The following is a 21,279-nucleotide window of genomic DNA, read 5'->3' on the forward strand; positions in this document are numbered from 1 at the left end:
TTTGGGCATGAAGCTCTATATTATCTAAAAGTGTTATTGTGTGTTTTTGATCTATATGGAGTGTTTTTTCTGGTCTTTGACTATTTTCAGTGCCTCAATGGTTAGCACTGCAGCCTTGCAGCACTGGGGTCCTGGGTTCAAATCCCACCAAGGACAACATCTGCAAGGAGTTTGTATGTTCTCAGCGTGTTTGTGTGGGTCTCCTCCGGGTTCTCCGGTTTCCTCCTACACTACAAAGACATACTGATAGGGAATTTAGATTGTGAGCCCCGATGGGGACAGTGATGATAATGTCTGTACAGCGCTGTGGAATAAATAGCGCTATATAAATGAGTAAAATAAATAAATAAATACATTTTAATTATATGATTTAATAAATGTTACATTTTAGTGGTTATTCTTATTGATAAGCCGTATCTGCTGCAGATCTACCAGTTCTCTGAATGCTGAGCTTTATATAACTCCGCCTACACCACTGATTGGCAGCTTCCTGCATACACTGTGCATAGGCAGGAAGCTGACAATCAGTGGAGGGGCGGGGTTATATAGATCCAATGAATATGGTGGATTGCGTGGTAGCAAGTTTACTAGTCCTCTAGATAATGTCCTTCTGATAAAACAGTGATTTTCTTAAAACCGTAGCAAAGAGTCCAGTAAGTGACACATCGTGGGAATCAGGGTCTCTGCCTCTACATTACGCTGCTCTCAGATTAGGTGGCAAAGCCTGGTCACAGATACCCTTTAAAGCATTTTTATTAAGCACTAAATGGCTCCCTGTCATCAGACAACAGAAGAATATACTTTCAATATATCTAAGCCTAGAGGCCAGGGATATAGAGTATGACGATTCACTCTTTAGAGCAGCAGGGTAATCATGACCCATAGACATGTAAACACTCAACACATAGAATGAAAAAAACTTATTTATTAGATAATTTGTTTTCAGAAACTAGACTTGCCTTGGTTCTGATGTTAGCTGACCATGGGCTTATGGCTTTCCTTTTACTGTAGTGGATACTTCTATCGTTTGCTTAAAGTGCACGTGGCGTAGAGGTGGCCTAGTGTAATTGTGTTGCATTACCTGAACTCGAGTTTTATTGAGCATTTTTTTTCTTTTAAGAATAACAGTATATGTCATAGTTGTTTTCGGTTTTGGTGTAGTTCTAGTTGATACGATTTCTGACAACTTTACATGGATCCATTCTAAAAAGTACTGGGTGTTGGTGTACACGCCTGGCTTCCTTGACTGGGCACAACCATTCCCCCAACTTGTGATACCAATCACATAATATTTAGAAGTTGCTTCATCCAGACACATTAGGGGTCCTCCACTGTCACCCTGTAAGTAGCAATTAGAACATTATTAAAAGGTTGAAAAAAATATGAAAAACAGGTTAGCTGACGCACATATGGAGGATCCGTGCAGAGGAAAAAGGTAAGGAGATAAATTACAGCATCCAAGTCTTGCAATGACAGTAGTCTGAAATATGTTTGCTTGTAACAGCCGATTACCGAACTTATGACCTTTTCTAATATTTTTTTTAATAAGGAGTGTTTTTATGAAGATTTAGATGCTGGAATTTATCTCTCTACCATTATTAAAATGTGTTTTAAATTGTCCTTTAATAGTAATAAAGTAATTTAAAGGAAGATAAAATATTGGTACACTTTATGATTATTTTAAGTCCTACCTGGCAACTGTCAATTCCACCTTCTTCATATCCAGCACATAGGTTGTAGTCCCAAATCACCCCGTTATACCAACGAGAGCTGTTGCATCTTTGGGGATTAACCTGGTTCACTTTAGCCTCCTGCAGAATATCTGCCGTTTCTACAGCTGTATAATGGTGTAATAGTCTGTATCATTATTGAAATGAAATGCTTCTATGCACAACATACCATTGGGCTGTACTACTGATAACAGCAGAAGATAGGAGAACCACCGAATGTCCAGTCCAGAATGCAAAAAACATAAACAAATATGAATATAAAAGGACCTTTATTGAACAATGGTCAAAGTGGTGCTGCAAACACATGCAATCCCACCATAGCATAAACCATAAAATGCAACGTACTAGTAGAAATAAAATACATAGAACCATACAATGAGTAAGGTATATTACAGATCCATGCATAAATAATCGAGAAGTATGTCAGAGAAAATCACAGCATGAAGGACACATGTTTATATATTTCTAAGAAAAAAACACAAATTCATGTGCCAATGTGACTATACCATAGCAATGGTACATCTGTACAAATTAAATGTGCCCAATATGAGGCAAAAGGCCTGACATACCTATGTATGGGAGATGGAGGGATCACAGAGGAAGAGCCCCGACGCGCGTTTCGGACTGTAGTGTCCTTCGAAGGACACTACAGTCCGAAACGCGCGTCGGGGCTCTTCCTCTGTGATCCCTCCATCTCCCATACATAGGTATGTCAGGCCTTTTGCCTCATATTGGGCACATTTAATTTGTACAGATGTACCATTGCTATGGTATAGTCACATTGGCACATGAATTTGTGGTTTTTTTCTTAGAAATATATAAACATGTGTCCTTCATGCTGTGATTTTCTCTGACATACTTCTCGATTATTTATGCATGGATCTGTAATATACCTTACTCATTGTATGGTTCTATGTATTTCTACTAGTACGTTGCATTTTATGGTTTATGCTATGGTGGGATTGCATGTGTTTGCAGCACCACTTTGACCATTGTTCAATAAAGGTCCTTTTATATTCATATTTGTTTATGTTTTTTGCATTCTGGACTGGACATTCGGTGGTTCTCCTATCTTCTGTGTTTTCAACCGAATGGTCTGCCATTCATCTTTTGTCCACATAATATATACAATTCTTCTTATTGTTGTTGGGCCGTTCATATTGACAGACGTGTCTCTATGACATATCCCCATTTCTTGATGTGGATTTTTCTGAGTGTATTTGCGCTACTGATAACAGCAGTAAATTATACAAAACAGTCCACATGTTCAGCATTTCCTTCCCAACGCAGAGCATGGCCCTTTTCTCAGATGCAGTATTGTTCTTTGTAATGGCTCTGCTCACTCATGACAATATCAAAGCTGTACCTTTTAATTCACACTGTAGAGTATCATTAGCAAAATACCAACTGAAAATGCAATGGGCATTCCCTTTCTACATCTTAGGTCTTGCTGACATCAAATTTTTCCACTCCATTGCCCATGTATGCCAGGAAAGGTTCCCAACGCATATGTTAACTGGGCTGTGATGAGTTCCTTAGACAGACTTCCATGCTTAAAACAATGTTTGGTTCAGTACGTGCTTCAGTCCTCTAAGAAGAGTGGGAATGGATCAAGCTACTGCTCTTACAGACAAAATACTGTGTAAAGCAGGGTATACATGTCGTAAAAGGGAACCTGTCACCAGGTTTGCTCCATATGAGGTAAGGACACCACCTTTCAGCATACTAATATACTGTATATATGCCCCCGATCCGGCCTGCAACAAAATTAAAACACCTTTTATTATTCTCACCTGCGGGGCGGTCAGGTCAGAGGGGCGTCGCTGGTCCTTTTCCGGCACCTCCCTTTTTCTTGCAATGCCGTCCTCCTTCTTGCTCTGTGTAGATAACGCGGCCCTACATCATCCACACAGTATCCCCGGCATCGTGCTCCTGTGATGGCGCACATCTCTGCCCTGTTGAGGGCAGAATAAAGTACTTCACTGCGCATGCGCCGGGGCTCTTCCCGGCGCATGCGCACTCAGTACTTTGCTTTGCCTTCAACAGGGCAGAGATGTGCGCCATCACAGGAGCACGATGCCGGGGATACTGTGTGGATGATGTAGGGACGCGTCATCCACGCGAAGCACAGAAGGACGACATCGCAAGAAGAAGGGAGGTGCCGGACCAGGACCAGCGACGCCCCTCCGACCTGACCGCCCCGCAGGTGAGAATAATAAAAGGTGTTTTTCTTTTGTTGCAGGCCGGATCGGGGGAATGTATACAATATATTAGAATGCTGTATATGAGGGTTGGAAGGTGGTGACCGTATCTCATATGGGGCAAACTTGGTGATAGATTCCCTTTAAAAGGATGTACTTTAAAATAAATTTCCCTTGGAGTGCTTATGAAATATGTAAGTTATAGAAACTTGTGAAATTGTACCAAACAGACTATTAAAGGGGTTCTCCACGCTTAAGAGTCATTATTTGTTGGAAGGGTTTATTGATATTAGACAGACCACAAAATGTTATCATGCTGTGACCCGCAACCATCAGATGTCATCTAGGAGAAAACTAATTCTCCTATAGTGCCACCAAAGGGAATTAAGTGTTAAGCAATTAACATTCAAATCAATGGGTTATGCATACAGTACAGGACAGGACATACCCTCCAGAGAAAGAAAAGTTCTTTACACCCAAGACATTAGGATCTTGAACAGAGGACCCCCCTCCATTAATTCAGAATTCCTAATAGGGTATGTGAAAATGGGCTCTCTAACCTAGCCAGCCCCTTAAAGAAGTCCCCTAATAAATCCTGTTAATTCTCCCATATTTGGTGAACTAGGTGCCATAGTAACTTTACCGAGGAATTATATGTGCTGGTTATTACTTACAATTCTCAGCCATGACTCCCCAGCCACCTATGTAGCACGGCTGGAATATTGCGATGTCCATGGCGGCTGTAGGTAGACAGGCTGGCTGCACATAGTCATTATATTGCACTGCTGAATTTAGCTTTATAAGGGCGATATCCGAGGCCTCTATGCGCGGGTTGTAGTCCTCATGTTCAATATATGAGTTGATTGAACGTATCTGCACGTCTTCGGTGGGCTCAGACAGTTGGTGACCTCCTATTACTATTTTCCATTTGGACACAGACCTTTAAAGTTTAAAAAACATTTTTTTAGTTACACACGTACATACAATAAATTGCCAGCTTTTTTGTAGGACTTCTGAACAGCCTACTGTTCCAATTGTACTTCAATCCAGGGTGATATTACACAAAGCGCTAAAGAGATTATATGTATAAATTTGCTTTTTCATATTCCCATTGATATCTAATGAATTATATTATTCATATGATGGGTCTGCTATGAAGAAACCAATGTTTATAATTTCATCATCAAAATCCCCTTTTGCACTCAGCTTATTACCTTCCTATCTATAAAAAGGATATGTTCAGAACAACGTATTTTTTGTCCGTGTGGAAAACGGACAGCACACGGAACCAATGTTAGCCTGTGTGTCTGTTCACATGGGCTATTAGCACATGGACCTTATGTCCATGTGAAAACAATTACAGCATGTGCTATTATGGTCCAATTTATGGACCAGACTAGTGCATGTAAATAGCAGACAGGCAGCTCCTGTCAGGGACTGGAGTAGCATTTCTGGCACAGCGAAATACCTGCATATTCGATGGAGTGCGCAGCACAACCCCCGCCCGACTCCTCCCCAGCTACGTCCATTTCGGCGGAGCTGATCCAAAGTGGCATGTCACAGATCGAAATCACACATTTAAGTGTATGGGTCAGTGAACATCTTCTGTCAGTTTTCCAGTGACTAGTAGGAGAAGCTTGAGAAACCTCCACTTTTTTTTTCTTTGCATATAGAAAAAATACTAAAAGTCTAATGGTAAAAACTGACATATGGACCAAATACTGATTAAACTCTGATCCAGAACACTTATGTATGAGAAAAAAATGGAAGTCCGAATGGGCCTTAATGATTATGCCATTACCCACATACATTTGTACAGGATATCAGCCAGCAAGGAGATAAATCTGGGAGCTTTTGAGTCTGTAAAGGAACCTGTCAGTCATTGTTACATATGCAAGGAGTAACATAGTTTTTAAGGTTGAAGGAAGACTAAGTCCATCTAGTTCAACCCATATCCTAACATGTTGATCCAGAGGAAGGCAAAAAAAAAACCAATGTGGCAAACACTAAGCTCCACGTTGGGGAAAAAAATTCCTTCCCGACTCCATACGACAATCAGACTAGTTCCCTGGATTAACGCCCTATCAAGGAATCTAATATATATAACCTGTAATATTATACTTTTCAAGAAAGGTATCCATGCCCTTCTTACATTTTAGTAGTGAATCACTCATTACAACATCATGCGGCAGAGAGTTCCATAGTCTCACTGCTCTTACAGTAAAGAATCCGCGTCTGTGATTATGATTAAACCTTCTTTCCTCCAGATGTAGAAGATGCCCCCTTGTCCCCGTCTCAGGCCTCAGAGTAAAATGATCAGTAGAAAGGTCTTTGTACTGTCCCCTCATATACTTGTACATAGTAATAAGATCACCCCTAAGCCTTCTTTTTTCCAAAGTAAATAACCCCAAGTGTAATAACCTGTCTTGGTATTGCAGACCCCCAGTCCTCTAATAACCTTGGTCGCTCTTCTCTGCACCCGCTCTAGTTCAGCTATGTCTTTCTTATACACCGGAGACCAGAACTGTACACAGTATCCTAAGTGTGGTCGCACTAGTGACTTGTATAGAGGTAAAATTATGTTCTCCTCATGAGCATCTATGCCTCTTTTAATGCATCCCATTATTTTATTTGCATTTGCAGCAGCTGCCTGACACTGGCCACCAAATGTGAGCCTGTTGTCCACCAATACACCCAGGTCTTTTTCAGTTACAGTTTTGCCCAGTGTTTTACAATTAAGCAAATAATTATACATTTTATTTCCTCTGCCCAAGTGCATTACCTTACATTTATCCCCATTAAAGCTCATTTGCCATTTATCATGATGTCCCAGTCATGAGAAATATATTATAGAAGCCAGATGCAAATCAGACTGATAGTGCTTAGTCTTCATCCAAGTGCATTGATACGCCCTCAATGCACTTTCAGGCTGATTTGCATATGACTGTACTAGATTTCTCATCTCTCACACATCAGATCTTTACAAAGTACAGTTAAAGCAACACCACTACTCCCACATTATTGATTGGCAGCTTTCTGTGTACACTGTGCTTAGAAACAAAGCTGCTAATCAGTTGGAGGACGGGGTTACACAGAAGGGAAAATTATATGGCAGGAGACAGCCAGTCCTCTAGTGATAATCTCCTGCTGATAAACCTCTGAGCTTATTGAAACTACATCAAGCAGCTTAGTTAGTGACTCATGACTAGAATCAGGCTCTCTGCCCATATATCATGCCCTTTCTCAACTGCCATATTTTCCTATATTAAAAAAAACAGCCTGTACACACCTTCGGTGCCAGCGTCCACTTTACTCTCACTTCCTGACACCCGAAAGAAGTGAGAGCTGCTGCTCTCTGAATTCATCTAGATGTCAGTTACATCCAAAGGTAGTGAGAGTTAAGTGGCCACTGATTGGCTGCAGGGCTCACTTGGCATAACGATGTGATCTGAGTCTCGAGAAATCCAGGGCCGACATCTCTGGAATAACAAAGGCATCGCAGGTGTTGTTACTTTATACCGGGGAATATTGCAAATAACAAGGCGTTGTCCGAGTAATAGACAACCGCTTCAAATAGCAAAAACCTGCTGACAGATTCCCTTTAAAAAAGGGAAAAAGTCTTTAATCCGTATACTCACAAAACACATAAGCGCTTTTCTTATAAGAACAATTGGCATGCTGACTATGGTCTGACCTAGGTTTCACCTCTCTAAGATTTTTCCCATTCCTTGGAAGAAGAGGCAGTGACTATCTTAATTTGCCATTTCAAATACATAAAAAGTCAATGGATTGAAGAGTTTCATGAGTGTACAAGGTGTATTCTGTATTTAATAAATCGTCACGTTTCTCACCTTCCACCTTGGTGCCTTATGTACACCTGACTGTGTAAGGTACGAGTGGTCCCATTTTAAGTTCTGCATAGCAGAAATTACATAAAAGGGTGGTGCAGATCGCATACTGACCTTTTCTGCCAATATATGATTATAGGAATATACTTCTCAGGTCCTAATATTGTTATTTCATCGCTATGAATCTATAACTCCTTTGAAGTCTTCCTTACCTTTTGTTGGCTTTGAAGCAATGTGCTGCTGTTAACACCCACAAATGATTAAGTAGTGTTCCTCCACAAGAATGTCGATGACCACTTCGACTTGGGACCTGAATGCTCACAAGCCACGGCCATGCTCCTGGTTGAGCGTCTACTCCACCCACAATTCGCATGCCTCCATATGCTGCAACCAGGGGACGGACGCCACAGTCTTGAAGAAAGAATGACTTTCATGTCAGAAAGCGGTGCTAAATACAAAGTTAATATGATTTACACTCACATTTTCTCAACCATGTCCATGAATGAATCAGTTGTAGCTAGGGCATTTTGTTCCCATAGACAGATAATTGCTTTCACCATTTGTTCTCAGTTTATTCAACATCCTGGCCTTGTATAAAACATTTCTTGTGTTGGCATTAGTGTTGAGCCACCCCCGTAGTGTTCGGGTTCGGTTCGGTTCGTCGAACACCGGGATGTTCGAGGAACTGTTCGTCGAACTGTTCGTCGAACACCTTAGAACACCGTCGAACACCGTTAAAACCAATGGCAGGCAAACAAAAACACATAGAAACACATAGAAAACACCTGCAAAGGTGTCCAAAAGCTGACAAACTGCTCAGAAGACACTCTCTTTAAAAAAGCCGGCCGGCAAATTCAGCAGCGGCATACACCGGTACCCGACAATTTAGACAAGAAGGAATAGAGCATCACACATAGATTAGATAGATAGAAACATGTCAGTCACACATATAAGAAGAACAGTGACAGTGTTGGTTACTGCACTTGTCATTTAGTGTAAAGGATTTATTAAAAAAAATATTAGTGTTTTCATGCACCGTCTCTTTAAAAAAGCCGGCCGGCAATTCAGCATCTGTACCCGACAATTTAGAACAGAAAGAATAGAGCTTCACACATAGATTAGATAGATAGAAACATGTCAGTCACATATATAATAAGTACAGTGATAGTGTTGCTTACTGTACTTGTCATTTAGTGTAAAGGATTTATTTAAAAAAATAATAGTGTTTTCATGCACTGTCTCTTTAAAAAAGCCGGCCGGCAATTCAGCAGCGGTACCCGACAATTTAGAACAGAAAGATAGAGCATCACACATAGATTAGATAGATAGAAACATGTCAGTCACATATATATGAAGTACAGTGATAGTGTTGGTTACTGTACTTGTCATTTAGTATTAAAATAAAGGATTTATTATTAAAAAAATTGGCGTGGGGTTCCCCTTAATTTTAGGCTCTAGCGGAGGTTAAGCAGACGGCTGGGGCAGATGTTTGAAGCCTGGGAAGGGGGTAATACCCACGGAGCTTCCCAGGCTACTAATATCAGCCCCCAGCTGAATACATAGCCTTTACTAGCTATTAAAATGGGGGACCCCCCCAAAAAAAATGACGTGGGGTCCCCCCTAATTTAATAGCTAGCAAAGGCTAGGCAGACAGCTGGGGGCTGATATTAATAGCCCAGGAAGGGAGCCATGAATATTGGCCCCCTCCCAGGCTAGAAACACCAGCCGTCAGCCGCCCCAGAAATGGCGCATTCATAGGATGCGCCAATTCTGGCACTTAGCCTCGCTCTTCCACGCTGCCCTGGTGCGGTGGCAGGGGGTAATAGGGTTGGGGTTGATGTCAGCTTATAATGCCAGCTGACATCAAGCCCAGGTTAGTAATGGAGAGGCGTCTATAAGACACCCCCATTACTAACCCCATAGTCAAAGTTAAAAAAAACACAAACACCCAGAATAAAGTCCTTTAATTGAAATAAAGACACAATCCTTTATTGTTCTAAATTAAACCATACTTACCATCACGCCCATTCCAGCTGAAGCCAACGATCTCCTGCAATAAAAGAAAAATAATAAAGCAACCTCATCCTTACCTTTCCATGGTTCCCACGACAGCTTCAGCTCTGCTACATCGAGATGACAGGCTGGACCGCAGCAGAACGCTGCCATCCAGCCTGTCATCCCGCAGACACTGAGAAGCGCAGGCTTGCTTGCGCTGCTCAGCGTCTCTCTGTGACGACATCCAGATGAGCCGAGTTCATGTCCAATGAACTCGGCTCACCTCATGCACGCTACTGACAGCGTGGGAAAATTCTCACGCTGAAGCGCTGATTGCAGGAGAATTTTCCCACGCTGTCAGTGACGTGCAGGAGGTGAGCTGAGTTCATTGGACATGAGCTCACCTCATGCACATCACTGACAGCGTGGGAGAATTCTCCTGCACTCAGCACTTCAGCGTGAGAATTTTCCCACGCTGTCAGTGACGTGCATGAGGTGAGCCGAGTTCATTGGACATGACCTCGGCTCATCTGGATGCCGTCACAGCGAGACAGTGAGGAGCGCAAGCATGCCTGCGCTTCTCAGTGTCTGCGGGATGACAGACTGGATGGCAGCGTTCTGCTGCGGTCCAGCCAGTCATCTCGATGTAGCAGAGCTGAAGCTGTCGTGGGAACCATGGAAAGGTAAGGATGAGGTTGGTTTATTATTTTTCTTTTATTGCAGGAGATCGTTGGCTTCAGCTGGAATGGGTGTGATGGTAAGTATGGTTTAATTTAGAACAATAAAGAATTGTGTCTTTATTTCAATTAAAGGACTTTATTCTGGGTGTTGTGTTTTTTTTAAATACTTTACTAGAAATTCATGGCGGTCATGTCTAATACTGGCGTGACCCCATGAATTTTGGGCTTGGGGCCAGCTGATAATACCAAGCTGGCCCTAACCCCTTTATTACCCAGTGAGCCACCGCACCAGGGCCCTGGATGAGTTGGGTACAGCGCCAGAAGATGGCGCTTCTATGAACGCGCCATTTTCCGGGGTGGCTGCGGACTGCAATTTGTAGCGGGGGGGGGCCCAGAAAGCTTGGGCCTCCCTGCGCTGCAGATTCCAGCCCCCAGCTGCCTAGTTGTACCTGGCTGGACACAAAAATAGGGCGAAGCCCCACGTACTTTTTTTTTAATTATTTCATGAAATTCATGAAATAATTAAGAAAAAAAGGGCTTCCCTATATTGTTGTGTCCGGCCAGGTACAAATAGGCAGCTGGTGGATGGGGGCAGCCCGTTCCTGCCTGCTGTACCTGGCTGGACACAAATATAGTGCGAAGCCCCACTTCAATTTTTTTTAATTATTTCATGAAATTCATGAAATAATTAAGAAAAAAATGGCTTCCCTATATTGTTGTGTCCGGCCAGGTACAAATAGGCAGCTGGTGGATGGGGGCAGCCCGTTCCTGCCTGCTGTACCTGGCTGGACACAAATATAGTGCGAAGCCCCACTTAAATTTTTTTAAATTATTTCAGGAAATTTATGAAATAATTTAAAAAAAATTGACGTGGGGCTTCGCACTATATTTGTGTCCAGCCAGGTACAGCAGGCAGGAACGGGCTGCCCCCAACCACCAGCTGCCTATTTGTACCTGGCCGGACACAACAATATAGGGAAGCCCTTTTTTTCTTAATTATTTCATGAAATAATTTAAAGAAAATTGACGTGGGGCTTCGCCCTGTTTTTGTGTCCAGCCAGGTACAACTAGGCAGCTGGGGGCTGGAATCCGCAGCGCAGGGAGGCCCAAACTTTCTGGGCCACCCCCGCTGCAAATTGCAGTCCGCAGCCACCCCGGAAAATGGCGCGTTCATAGAAGCGCCATCTTCTGGCGCTGTACCCAACTCATCCAGGGCCCTGATGCGGTGGCTCACTGGGTAATAAAGGGGTTAGGGCCAGCTTGGCATTATCAGCTGGCCCTAAGCCCGAAATTCATGGGGTCACGCCAATATTAGACATGACCACCATGAATTTCTAGTAAAGTATTTAAAAAAAAACAACACCCAGAAAAAAGTCCTTTAATTGAAATAAACACACAATTCTTTATTGTTCTAAATTAAACCATACTTACCATCACGCCCATTCCAGCTGAAGCCAACGATCTCCTGAAATAAAAGAAAAATAATAAAGCAACATCATCCTTACCTTTCCATGGTTCCCATGACAGCTTCAGCTCTGCTACATCGAGATGACAGGCTGGACCGCAGCAGAACGCTGCCATCCAGCCTGTCATCCCGCAGACACTGAGAAGCGCAGGCTTGCTTGCGCTCCACAGTGTCTCTCTGTGAGGGCATCCAGATGAGCCGAGTTAATGTCCAATGAACTCGGCTCACCTCATGCACGTCACTGACAGCGTGGGAAAATTCTCCTGCACTCAGCGCTTCAGCGTGGGAGAATTCTCACACTGAAGCGCTGAGTGCAGGAGAATTCTCCCACGCTGTCAGTGACGTGCATAAGGTGAGCTCATGTCCAATGAACTCAGCTCACCTCCTGCACGTCACTGACAGCGTGGGAGAATTCTCCTGCACTCACCGCTTCAGCTTGAGAATTTTCCCACGCTGTCAGTGACGTGCATGAGGTGAGCCGAGTTCATGAACTCGGCTCATCTGGATGTCGTCACAGAGAGACGCTGAGCAGCGCAAGCAAGCCTGCGCTTCTCAGTGTCTGCGGGATGAGAGGCTGGATGGCAGCGTTCTGCTGCGGTCCAGCCTGTCATCTCGATGTAGCAGAGCTGAAGCTGTCGTGGGAACCATGGAAAGGTAAGGATGAGGTTGCTTTATTATTTTTCTTTTATTGCAGGAGATCGTTGGCTTCAGCTGGAATGGGCGTGACGGTAAGTATGGTTTAATTTAGAACAATAAAGGATTGTGTCTTTATTTCAATTAAAGGACTTTATTCTGGGTGTTTGTGTTTTTTTTAACTTTGACTATGGGGTTAGTAATGGGGGTGTCTTATAGACGCCTCTCCATTACTAACCTGGGCTTGATGTCAGCTGGCATTATAAGCTGACATCAACCCCAACCCTATTACCCCCTGCCACCGCACCAGGGCAGCGTGGAAGAGCGAGGCTAAGTGCCAGAATTGGCGCATCCTATGAATGCGCCATTTCTGGGGCGGCTGACGGCTGATGTTTCTAGCCTGGGAGGGGGCCAATATTCATGGCTCCCTTCCTGGGCTATTAATATCAGCCCCCAGCTGTCTGCCTAGCCTTTGCTAGCTATTAAATTAGGGGGGACCCCACGTCATTTCTTTTGGGGGGTCCCCCATTTTAATAGCTAGTAAAGGCTATGTATTCAGCTGGGGGCTGATATTAGTAGCCTGGGAAGCTCCGTGGGTATTACCCCCTTCCCAGGCTTCAAACATCTGCCCCAGCCGTCTGCTTAACCTCCGCTAGAGCCTAAAATTAAGGGGAACCCCACGCCAATTTTTTTAATAATAAATCCTTTATTTTAATACTAAATGACAAGTACAGTAACCAACACTATCACTGTACTTCATATATATGTGACTGACATGTTTCTATCTATCTAATCTATGTGTGAAGCTCTATTCTGTCTGTTATAAATTGTCGGGTACCGCTGCTGAATTGCCGGCCGGCTTTTTTAAAGAGACGGTGCATGAAAACACTATTATTTTTTTTGATAAATCCTTTACGCTAAATGACAAGAACAGTAAGCAACACTGTCACTGTACTTCGTATATATGTGGCTGACATGTTTCTATCTATCTAATCTATGTATGATGCTCTATTCTGTCTGTTATAAATTGTCGGGTACCGCTGCTGAATTGCCGGCCGGCTTTTTTAAAGAGACAGTGCATGAAAACACTATTATTTTTTTAAATAAATCCTTTACACTAAATGACAAGTACAGTAATCAACACTGTCACTGCACTTCTTATATATGTGACTGACATGTTTCTATCTATCTAATCTATGTGTGATTCTCTATTCCTTCTATTCTAAATTGTCGGGTACCGCTGCTGAATTGCCGGCCGGCTTTTTTAAAGAGACGGTGCATGAAAACACTATTATTTTTTTTGATAAATCCTTTACGCTAAATGACAAGTACAGTAAGCAGCACTTTCACTGTACTTCGTATATATGTGACTGACATGTTTATATCTATCTAATCTATGTGTGAAGCTCTATTCTTTCGGTTCTAAATTGTCGGGTACCGGTGTATGCCGCTGCTGAATTGCCGGCTTTTCATGTTTCACTGTTGGCACTGTTCCCATCGATTTGGGCAATCACTGTAATGCCACAACCACCATGGCTGTGGCATTACAGTGAGTGGCAGACAATCCCTGCATGATTGGTGCTCTAAATAGCGCCAGACATGCAGGACACGCTTTTGGTGCACGAACAGTTATCGAACATAACCTCGAACAGCCGAATTTTTTGCAAATCGTTCGGGTTCGTCGAACAACTCGAACACCGCCCAAAACAGCTCGAATTTGAGATTGGCGAACAGTTCAAGTCGAACACCGCTCATCTCTAGTTGGCATGCTACTTGTTACACCTGCATGATTTCACCTTTGAATATATATTTTGCACAATATTTTTACAAGTGGACTTACTTTCACGATTGTATCCATTGATAACTGTTATAAGTGTGGTGACAATACATGTGATGACTGAGGAGTAAGCATACAAGGCCATTGTTAATTCATTTCAGCAGGATCTGACAATATTACATTGCTTGGCTACAAGAAGTCTATCCTCCCTCTGCAATGTTCTCACTGTTAGTTCTATTTCTGTTCCGAACACCTTTGTGACATCAATGACAGGAAAACTGTTAGGTAGGACTGCATGATACAACTGCCAATTGTCCTGGGACTCCACTATTTAAAGGTGTTGTCCCTCAGACAAAGTACATTTTTATCCATGGATCTTGGAATAATAAGTTCCAAAATTGGATATGTTAAAAAAAAATGTTCCTGTGCTGAGATAATCTTATAAATGTGCCCCTGCAGTATACTGTTATTTGCTGTGTCAGAACTATGCAGAGCTGTTCCAGTTATTGATGGCACGTCGCACAGCTTTTGGCCAGGAGGAGATAGCCTAAGTCACTTATGATAAGTGAGTATACAGACAGGACAGAAGGTGCTCGCAGCTGCTGCTTTCTGAGGTAACACATTTCCCTCTCTGAGGTAACACATTTCCCTCCCTGAGGTAACACAGGAGTGAGTGTTTCTGTCACGTGTCCAGCCCTCTGTGCTCATCATAAATAAAGTCAGTGATGTAGATGCTGAGCTTGTATGTCACTGACTTGATTTTTCATGAGCTCACAGAACTGATGACACGGCACAAACACTCACTCCTGTGATAAAACAAGGAAATATTGCCTCAGTAAGGGATATGTGTTACCTTGGAAAGCCGCAGCTCTGAGCCCCTGCTGTTTCACCTTTATACTCACTTATCATAAGGGACTTATTCTACCTCCTCTGGCCAGGAGCTGTGTTATGTGCCGACCATGAACTGCAGCAGCTCTACATGGTGAGACACAGCCATTACACAGTACACAGCCGTGGCACATTTACAAGATTATCTCAGCACAGGACCATTTTTTAACACATTCAATTGTGGAACTTATTATTATAACAAGATGTATTAATTAAAATGTACTTTCATGGTGGAACAACCCCTTTAAGCACGCAGTCTAGCACTGAATGTAAAAATCTTCTTTATTGAAAAATGTAAAAACATGTCCAAAGATAAACGGACTACAGTTGCATGGTACAGTAGAGTGAAATGCGTAGGGATTTTAAACAATGTTATTCTTAATTCTGCATTCAGAAGTAGTGGATTGCATGCTTAAGGAGATCAGTGGTTCTTGGATTTTCTTCCGATGCCGGCAGCCTCCTTGCACTACATTTGTTATGGAACATGCACAGGATATGGAAGGATGAGAAGCATACTTCTCTTTCTTTTGCTTAACTACTCACCATGGCCCCATGTGACACTACATTATATTGTTACATCGTGGTTACAGTTATCGGTCATAAAAATATACATTTTTATTTTCATCTAATATACAAGCATCTATCAAATGTAAATGAAGTAACAGTTTCTGAAGGCAATGGCCCATGGCCTATAGTTGGTAAGGGATTCTAATATTTGTAGGTCTGTTAATACATTTTTTGTAGTAGGGTTCTTCGGATCTCATCTTGTATAAACTGTTACTAGGCCAGTGATGTAGAAGTGTGGTCCATTTGCCTTTACAGTAGTCTCTAAAGTCTTTCTATGCACTGTTCTATGTATGTATGTTGTTTGTGAGCTTATATTCTTTTGTGTTTTAAATAGAAAAGATGAGAATGAGATCCAAACGTTAGCACGGTTAGAACACAAGAACATTGTTCGGTACTACCACTCCTGGGCTGGAGAAGATTTCTGTACAGATCACAGCAGCAGCGGCAGGTAATACCATGCTTTTTGTTTTGCTATCTTCTTTATTGACCCTTCATAATTTAGATTTTTTTTAAATTCTATTCCAAAAAAATTCTATTATTGTTTTAATTGAACGGTGGACTTTATTATTGCACTTAGTTCTTTGTAGGTATTTATAGTGTTATGGGAGCATTGCACACAGTTAATTTTGCTATACATTGATGCGGGAACTGTATCATTAAGTTATATTCCTGGCTGGGAAAAATGAGTTGTGCTATGTCTATTTAGTATATTGTTAATCTGAGAGCAGCATAATGTGGGGTCAGAGACTCTGATTCCAGTGTTGTCGCTTGCTCAGCAGTTTACTGTAGTTTCAATACAATCAGTGTTTTATCATCAGGAGATTATTATTACAGGACTAGGTGTCACATGCAAACCAGTCCAGCTAATCTGTGTAATTCCGCCCCCACCACCGATTGGCAGCTTGATAACAATGTAAAGTGTACACAGGAAGCTGCCAACCAGAGGTGTGGGCAGGGCTATACAGGGCTTAATAGAAATAGCTTTGCTATAGCTAAAGCAGAGAAAACTAATTTTATCAAAACTCCACCAAACAGTCCAGTAAGTGACACATCGCTGGAATCAGCCTTCCTGTCCCCATCATGCTGCTCTCAGATAACATAGCAAAAATCTGTGACCGATTCCCTTTAATAGCTAATGCAGAGGGAAAAAAGGGGACTGACTAGCTATTAAAATGAGCAGTCAGCCAGCCCCCTCTACACACATTGGACACGTGAATGTCAGCCCTTGTATACCATTTTGTTTTTAGATCGAAATCGGTTCATACTTTTGCTCTCAGAAATTTCTTAATATATCTTTACAGCGGTTGGAGCGCTGTTCACACTTACATCAGAGCCTCTATTAAAAGGCTACGTTGCAAGTTATTTCATTTTACCCCCAAAAAAAGTGCAATGGGTTGTGGTATATTTTTTTTCAATTAAATTGATGGCCACCTGGAAGGTAACCTAACAGACCCCATTCTAGTTAATGGGATGCCATCTGGTGCCGTTTGTGTCCCTCATAAAGCAAAACCATTTTTGTCTGGAGTTCGGCATTTCTTTTCCTATTACAGAACATGAAAACAGAAACGTAATTGTGTTATATTGTATAATTATTACTTCTATTCTAATTGTTTAATTGTAACCCGTAGAGATAAAGTTGAGAGCCTGTTTATTCAGATGGAATGGTGTGCAGAGGGCACGTTGGAGAGCTGGATCAAATCGATGATCAAAATCGATAAATCGAAAAGTCTTAATATTTTCAGGCAAATCATTGATGGAGTGGAGTACATTCACAATAATAACCTCATCCACAGAGACTTGAAAGTAAGTTATTTACCACTTTTGTTACCCAACCTTGATATCACCATCTGTTGTAACAGTCATGCTTTCCTAGCATCTGTACACCTTTAGAGGTTTATTCCCATTGTAGACATTCGTGGCATAGCCACATATTATGCTGTAAATGTTGAGAACGGCTTTTCTGTAGCTTGTAGATTGCTTAGTATCGACACTTCTTTATTAAATTCAGTAATACAAAATAACCTACAAGAATCACAGGATCCTATTCTTCCAGGGGATGGTACCCCCACCTACTATATACAGGGTGGTCCAAAAGTAGGTGGACAAGAAAGTGTAATAAGGTTATGAAGGGGGAGATTTATCAAACAAAATCCAGTAATTTTAGATAACATTATGTGGAGTGATGAAGCTTCTTTCAAATTAACAGACATAATTGTATTTACTGGTATAATGAGAACATGCATATAACATTAGAGCAACAACTAAATGAGCCTGGTGTCAATGTTTGGGGTGGTGTTTCAAGTTTTGGTGTTTTAGGACCAATATTTTTTGATGGAACAGTCACAGGAGATAATTATCTCGAAATTCTAATGAATCAAGTTGTTCCCCCGTTACAGCAACAGCCTAATTCAAATGACCTTTATTTCCAACAAGATGGGGCCCCTCCACATTATTCAAGAGTTGTCCGTGAATATCTTGATGAAACATTTCCTAATAAATGGATTGGCCGAAGAGGCCCACTTGATTGGCCGGCACGTTCACCAGACTTGACCCCAATGGATTTTTTCTTTTGGGGAGTACTCAAGGACAAAGTTTATAGTCGAAAACCAAAAAGTGTCAGTGATTTGAAAAATTACATAAGAGATGCATTTCAAGAAATTAATACCCAAAGAGACTTGTGCAAAAAAGTTTGTCAAAGCGTAAGAGGCGACTTCAAAGCTGTGCAAATTGTAATGGAAAACAGTTTGAGCACCTGCGTTGATAAAATTTAAGGGCTTTTGTATTATTGTTCAGAATAAAATTTAATTGTCAATGTTATGCTTGTGTTAGTAAATATAATTTTATATATACATCAAAATAAATGTTCTTATTTTCTGGCCACCTACTTTTGGACCACCCTGTATTTATTATATATGCCATAAATGCTCTAGATAGGAATACCCTTTTAATTAGGGATGCCATATTTTTCAGTTTTGCCTATGATTCTAACAGTGTTTCCTAAACCCTAGTCCTCAAGACCCCCAAAAGATCATATTTTCAGGATTTAAGAAGCATTCCCAATAATATTTTTTTAAATTAAATGTGTGTATATGTGTATGTAGTCTAGAGTCAGTATGTTAATATACTCATCTACTGCGGTCTTCTCTGATACCCAATGACGTTCTGCTCTTCTTCCCAGTGAGGTCACCACTATTCAGACTCTCCGGGTCTCACTGCGCTCTGCGTGACCGGGAATGACCTGGAAGTAGCTTTTACAATGTACGGCTATGGACTTACTAGGCTCTATAGATGTACATTGTAAAAGAGTCTTCCGGCTCACGCTTAGAGTGTGGAGTGACCTGGAGAGTCTGAAGACCGTTGACATCACTGAGAAGAGGAGCAGAACGGTGCTGGATCTGGGAGAAAACGTCAGTAGGTGAGAATATTAACACACTCACACTACATACCATACACAGATTTAATAAAAAAAATATTAATGGGAGTGCTTCTTTAATATTGCACAGATGATGGAATTATTATCAAGGCATCATAACTTGCCACAGATTTCCTCACTTGTGCAATACTAAGGAAATCCTGAAAACATGAACTGTTTGGGGCCGTGAGGACTGAAGTTCTGGTCTAACACTTGTAACTTCTCTCTCCAGTCTGCATAGCTTTATGATGTTTTTTTTCTAGTAAGGGTATTGTTTTTAAAATCCATTTTGCAATACGTATAAGTGTGCACTCAACAAGGAAAATGTAACAACGTCTTATAAACGAAAATTTCCAACTATGGAATCCTCTCCTAAAAGGCTGACATTACCAACATGAAAATAACCATCAAGATTGGAGATCTGTAAGAAAAACAAACCCAAAAACCATTCAGTTTTCATATCCAGCACTCCTGTGAATTGTATCATAATACCCCAAACAAAGCATCTTACAACTTATGACCTTGTTTCTTGCATTCTAGAATTTTATACATTATAGATAATGAAATTATGGTTTCTTCTTGTTATCTCCAGCCAGCAAATATATTGTTTGCTGAAGATATGATTGTAAAAATCGCGGATTTTGGTCTTGTGACACCAATAAGTGAAAAACACAAAAATGAAACCCGTTTGCGAACTGCTGGGCAAGGAACTGAGTGTTATATGGCACCGGAACAGGTGACTTTTCCATGAATGGCTCCCTCGCATTTTATACTAATGACCAAGTAGAAAGTTGCATATTAATTTACTGATGTCAACAGGAAGTGTTTGTTTCCAATAGAATTTCAGATCCTTTCTATCGAATGATGTATGTAAAATACAAATGTCTTTAAGTGTTACAAATGACTGGATTCTAAGCAAGAAGCCACAATAATTAATTTGAAATTGTATCACCATATACAGTATAAATAGTTACCACATCAAAGGAAGAAACCCGTCCCTCTTGCCACCTATAGGAAGCTAACCTTTATTATCAAACATAATTGTATCTAGGTTGTTTCAGGGTTCTTGCTCCTTGTCAGTTCAGACCTGGGTTTTGGCTAACTAATTTGTATGGCTGTGACCCAGCTCTTGAAGGTACGGGTTCCCCTTGACAAAATCTAGCTGGAGAACCAGTAGCCCCAATAGCTACACAATCTATGAAAATCTGGATCTTTGAAAATGCCTTTCATTGAACTATTAGCTACATGTTATGTCTGGTTTGCAGGACTTGGGGTGGGCAATTTTCCCACAAATATACATACCAGTATATCATGGTGATCGAGGTGGCACAGGAGATCATCACTCAGGCTATGCCTAACTCACAGCCAAGCTCCTGCAGCAACAGCCAGGATCGGTGCCAGCATGGCAAGAACACTGTTTTTTCATCATACCACCACAACACACAGTGGAATAAAACATGATCAAAAAGTTGTATCTGAAGAAAAATAGTATCATCAACTCATCCCGTAAACAAAAACAGCCCCATTTAGTTATGTTAAATGAAAAATAAAAAAGTTATAGTTCTCAGAGTATGGCAACGCAAAGAAAATTTTTTTTTTTGTAAAAAATTGTTTTTAGTGTGCAAAAGTAGCAAAACATAAAATAATTTATATTACCCTAAGAATTAAGTTATCCTATCACTTGTACCGCACGGTGAACAGAGTAAAAAAAAAAAAGACAATTCCTGAATTGCTGTTATTCTTTCATTCTACCTCCCAAAAATAGAAATAGAAAGTGATCAAAAAATGTTACCTACTTCAAAATGGAACCAGTAAAGATTTGAACTCATCTAAAAAAAAAACAAGTTCTCACACAGTCCTGTTGGCAGAAAGGTAGAAAAGTTACGAGTCTCAAAATATGGCGATACAAAAAAATATTTTTGTAAAAATAAAAAGTAAGCTTTTAGCATGTAATTGTGTCAAAACATACAAGACCTATATAATATATGGCATCACTCTAATCTTAAATGAAAGAAAGGAAAATTGCTTGATCTTTATACTGCATGGTGAACAATGTGGGAAAAAAAAATCTGAACTACTGTTA

The 21,279-nt window shown here is 41.2% G+C and overlaps 2 protein-coding genes across 4 annotated transcripts in view; one reads left to right on the forward strand and one right to left on the reverse strand.

The window, feature by feature from the left end:
• Positions 1-21,279, forward strand: part of LOC141257725 (interferon-induced, double-stranded RNA-activated protein kinase-like) — a 151,110-nt gene that overhangs the window by 100,317 nt on the left and 29,514 nt on the right. For all 3 annotated transcript variants that reach the window (XM_073672621.1, XM_073672622.1, XM_073672624.1), the window contains exons 16-18: positions 16,119-16,232; positions 17,413-17,587; positions 19,789-19,932. In XM_073672621.1, the coding sequence (XP_073528722.1) occupies positions 16,119-16,232; positions 17,413-17,587; positions 19,789-19,932 (433 nt within the window). The remainder of the gene's footprint in view (positions 1-16,118; positions 16,233-17,412; positions 17,588-19,788; positions 19,933-21,279) is intronic.
• LOC141257859 (acrosin-like) lies at positions 989-14,474 on the reverse strand. Its single transcript, XM_073672867.1, has 5 exons — positions 14,393-14,474; positions 7,992-8,190; positions 4,606-4,871; positions 1,692-1,837; positions 989-1,339 (listed from the first exon to the last, which is right to left on the reverse strand). The coding sequence occupies exons 1-5, from the start codon at positions 14,472-14,474 to the stop codon at positions 989-991; spliced, it is 1,044 nt and encodes a 347-aa protein (XP_073528968.1).

Source organism: Phyllobates terribilis, unplaced genomic scaffold (assembly GCF_046119375.1).
Source record: "Phyllobates terribilis strain yellow unplaced genomic scaffold, ASM4611937v1 Scaffold_3__8_contigs__length_932513732, whole genome shotgun sequence".
NCBI classification, from domain to species: Eukaryota; Metazoa; Chordata; class Amphibia; order Anura; family Dendrobatidae; genus Phyllobates; species Phyllobates terribilis.

What these genes read in the sequence shown, in the direction of transcription:
- LOC141257859 (XM_073672867.1), bottom strand. Translation starts at nt 14,474, where the DNA reads ATGGCCTTGTATGCTTACTCCTCAGTCATCACATGTATTGTCACCACA. An exon ending in GGGAGTCATGGCTGAGAATT is followed by an intron (nt 1,838 to 4,605) that starts GTAAGTAATAAC and finishes ACCATTATACAG; the next exon opens with CTGTAGAAACGGCAGATATT. An exon ending in GTGGAATTGACAGTTGCCAG is followed by an intron (nt 1,340 to 1,691) that starts GTAGGACTTAAA and finishes TGCTACTTACAG; the next exon opens with GGTGACAGTGGAGGACCCCT.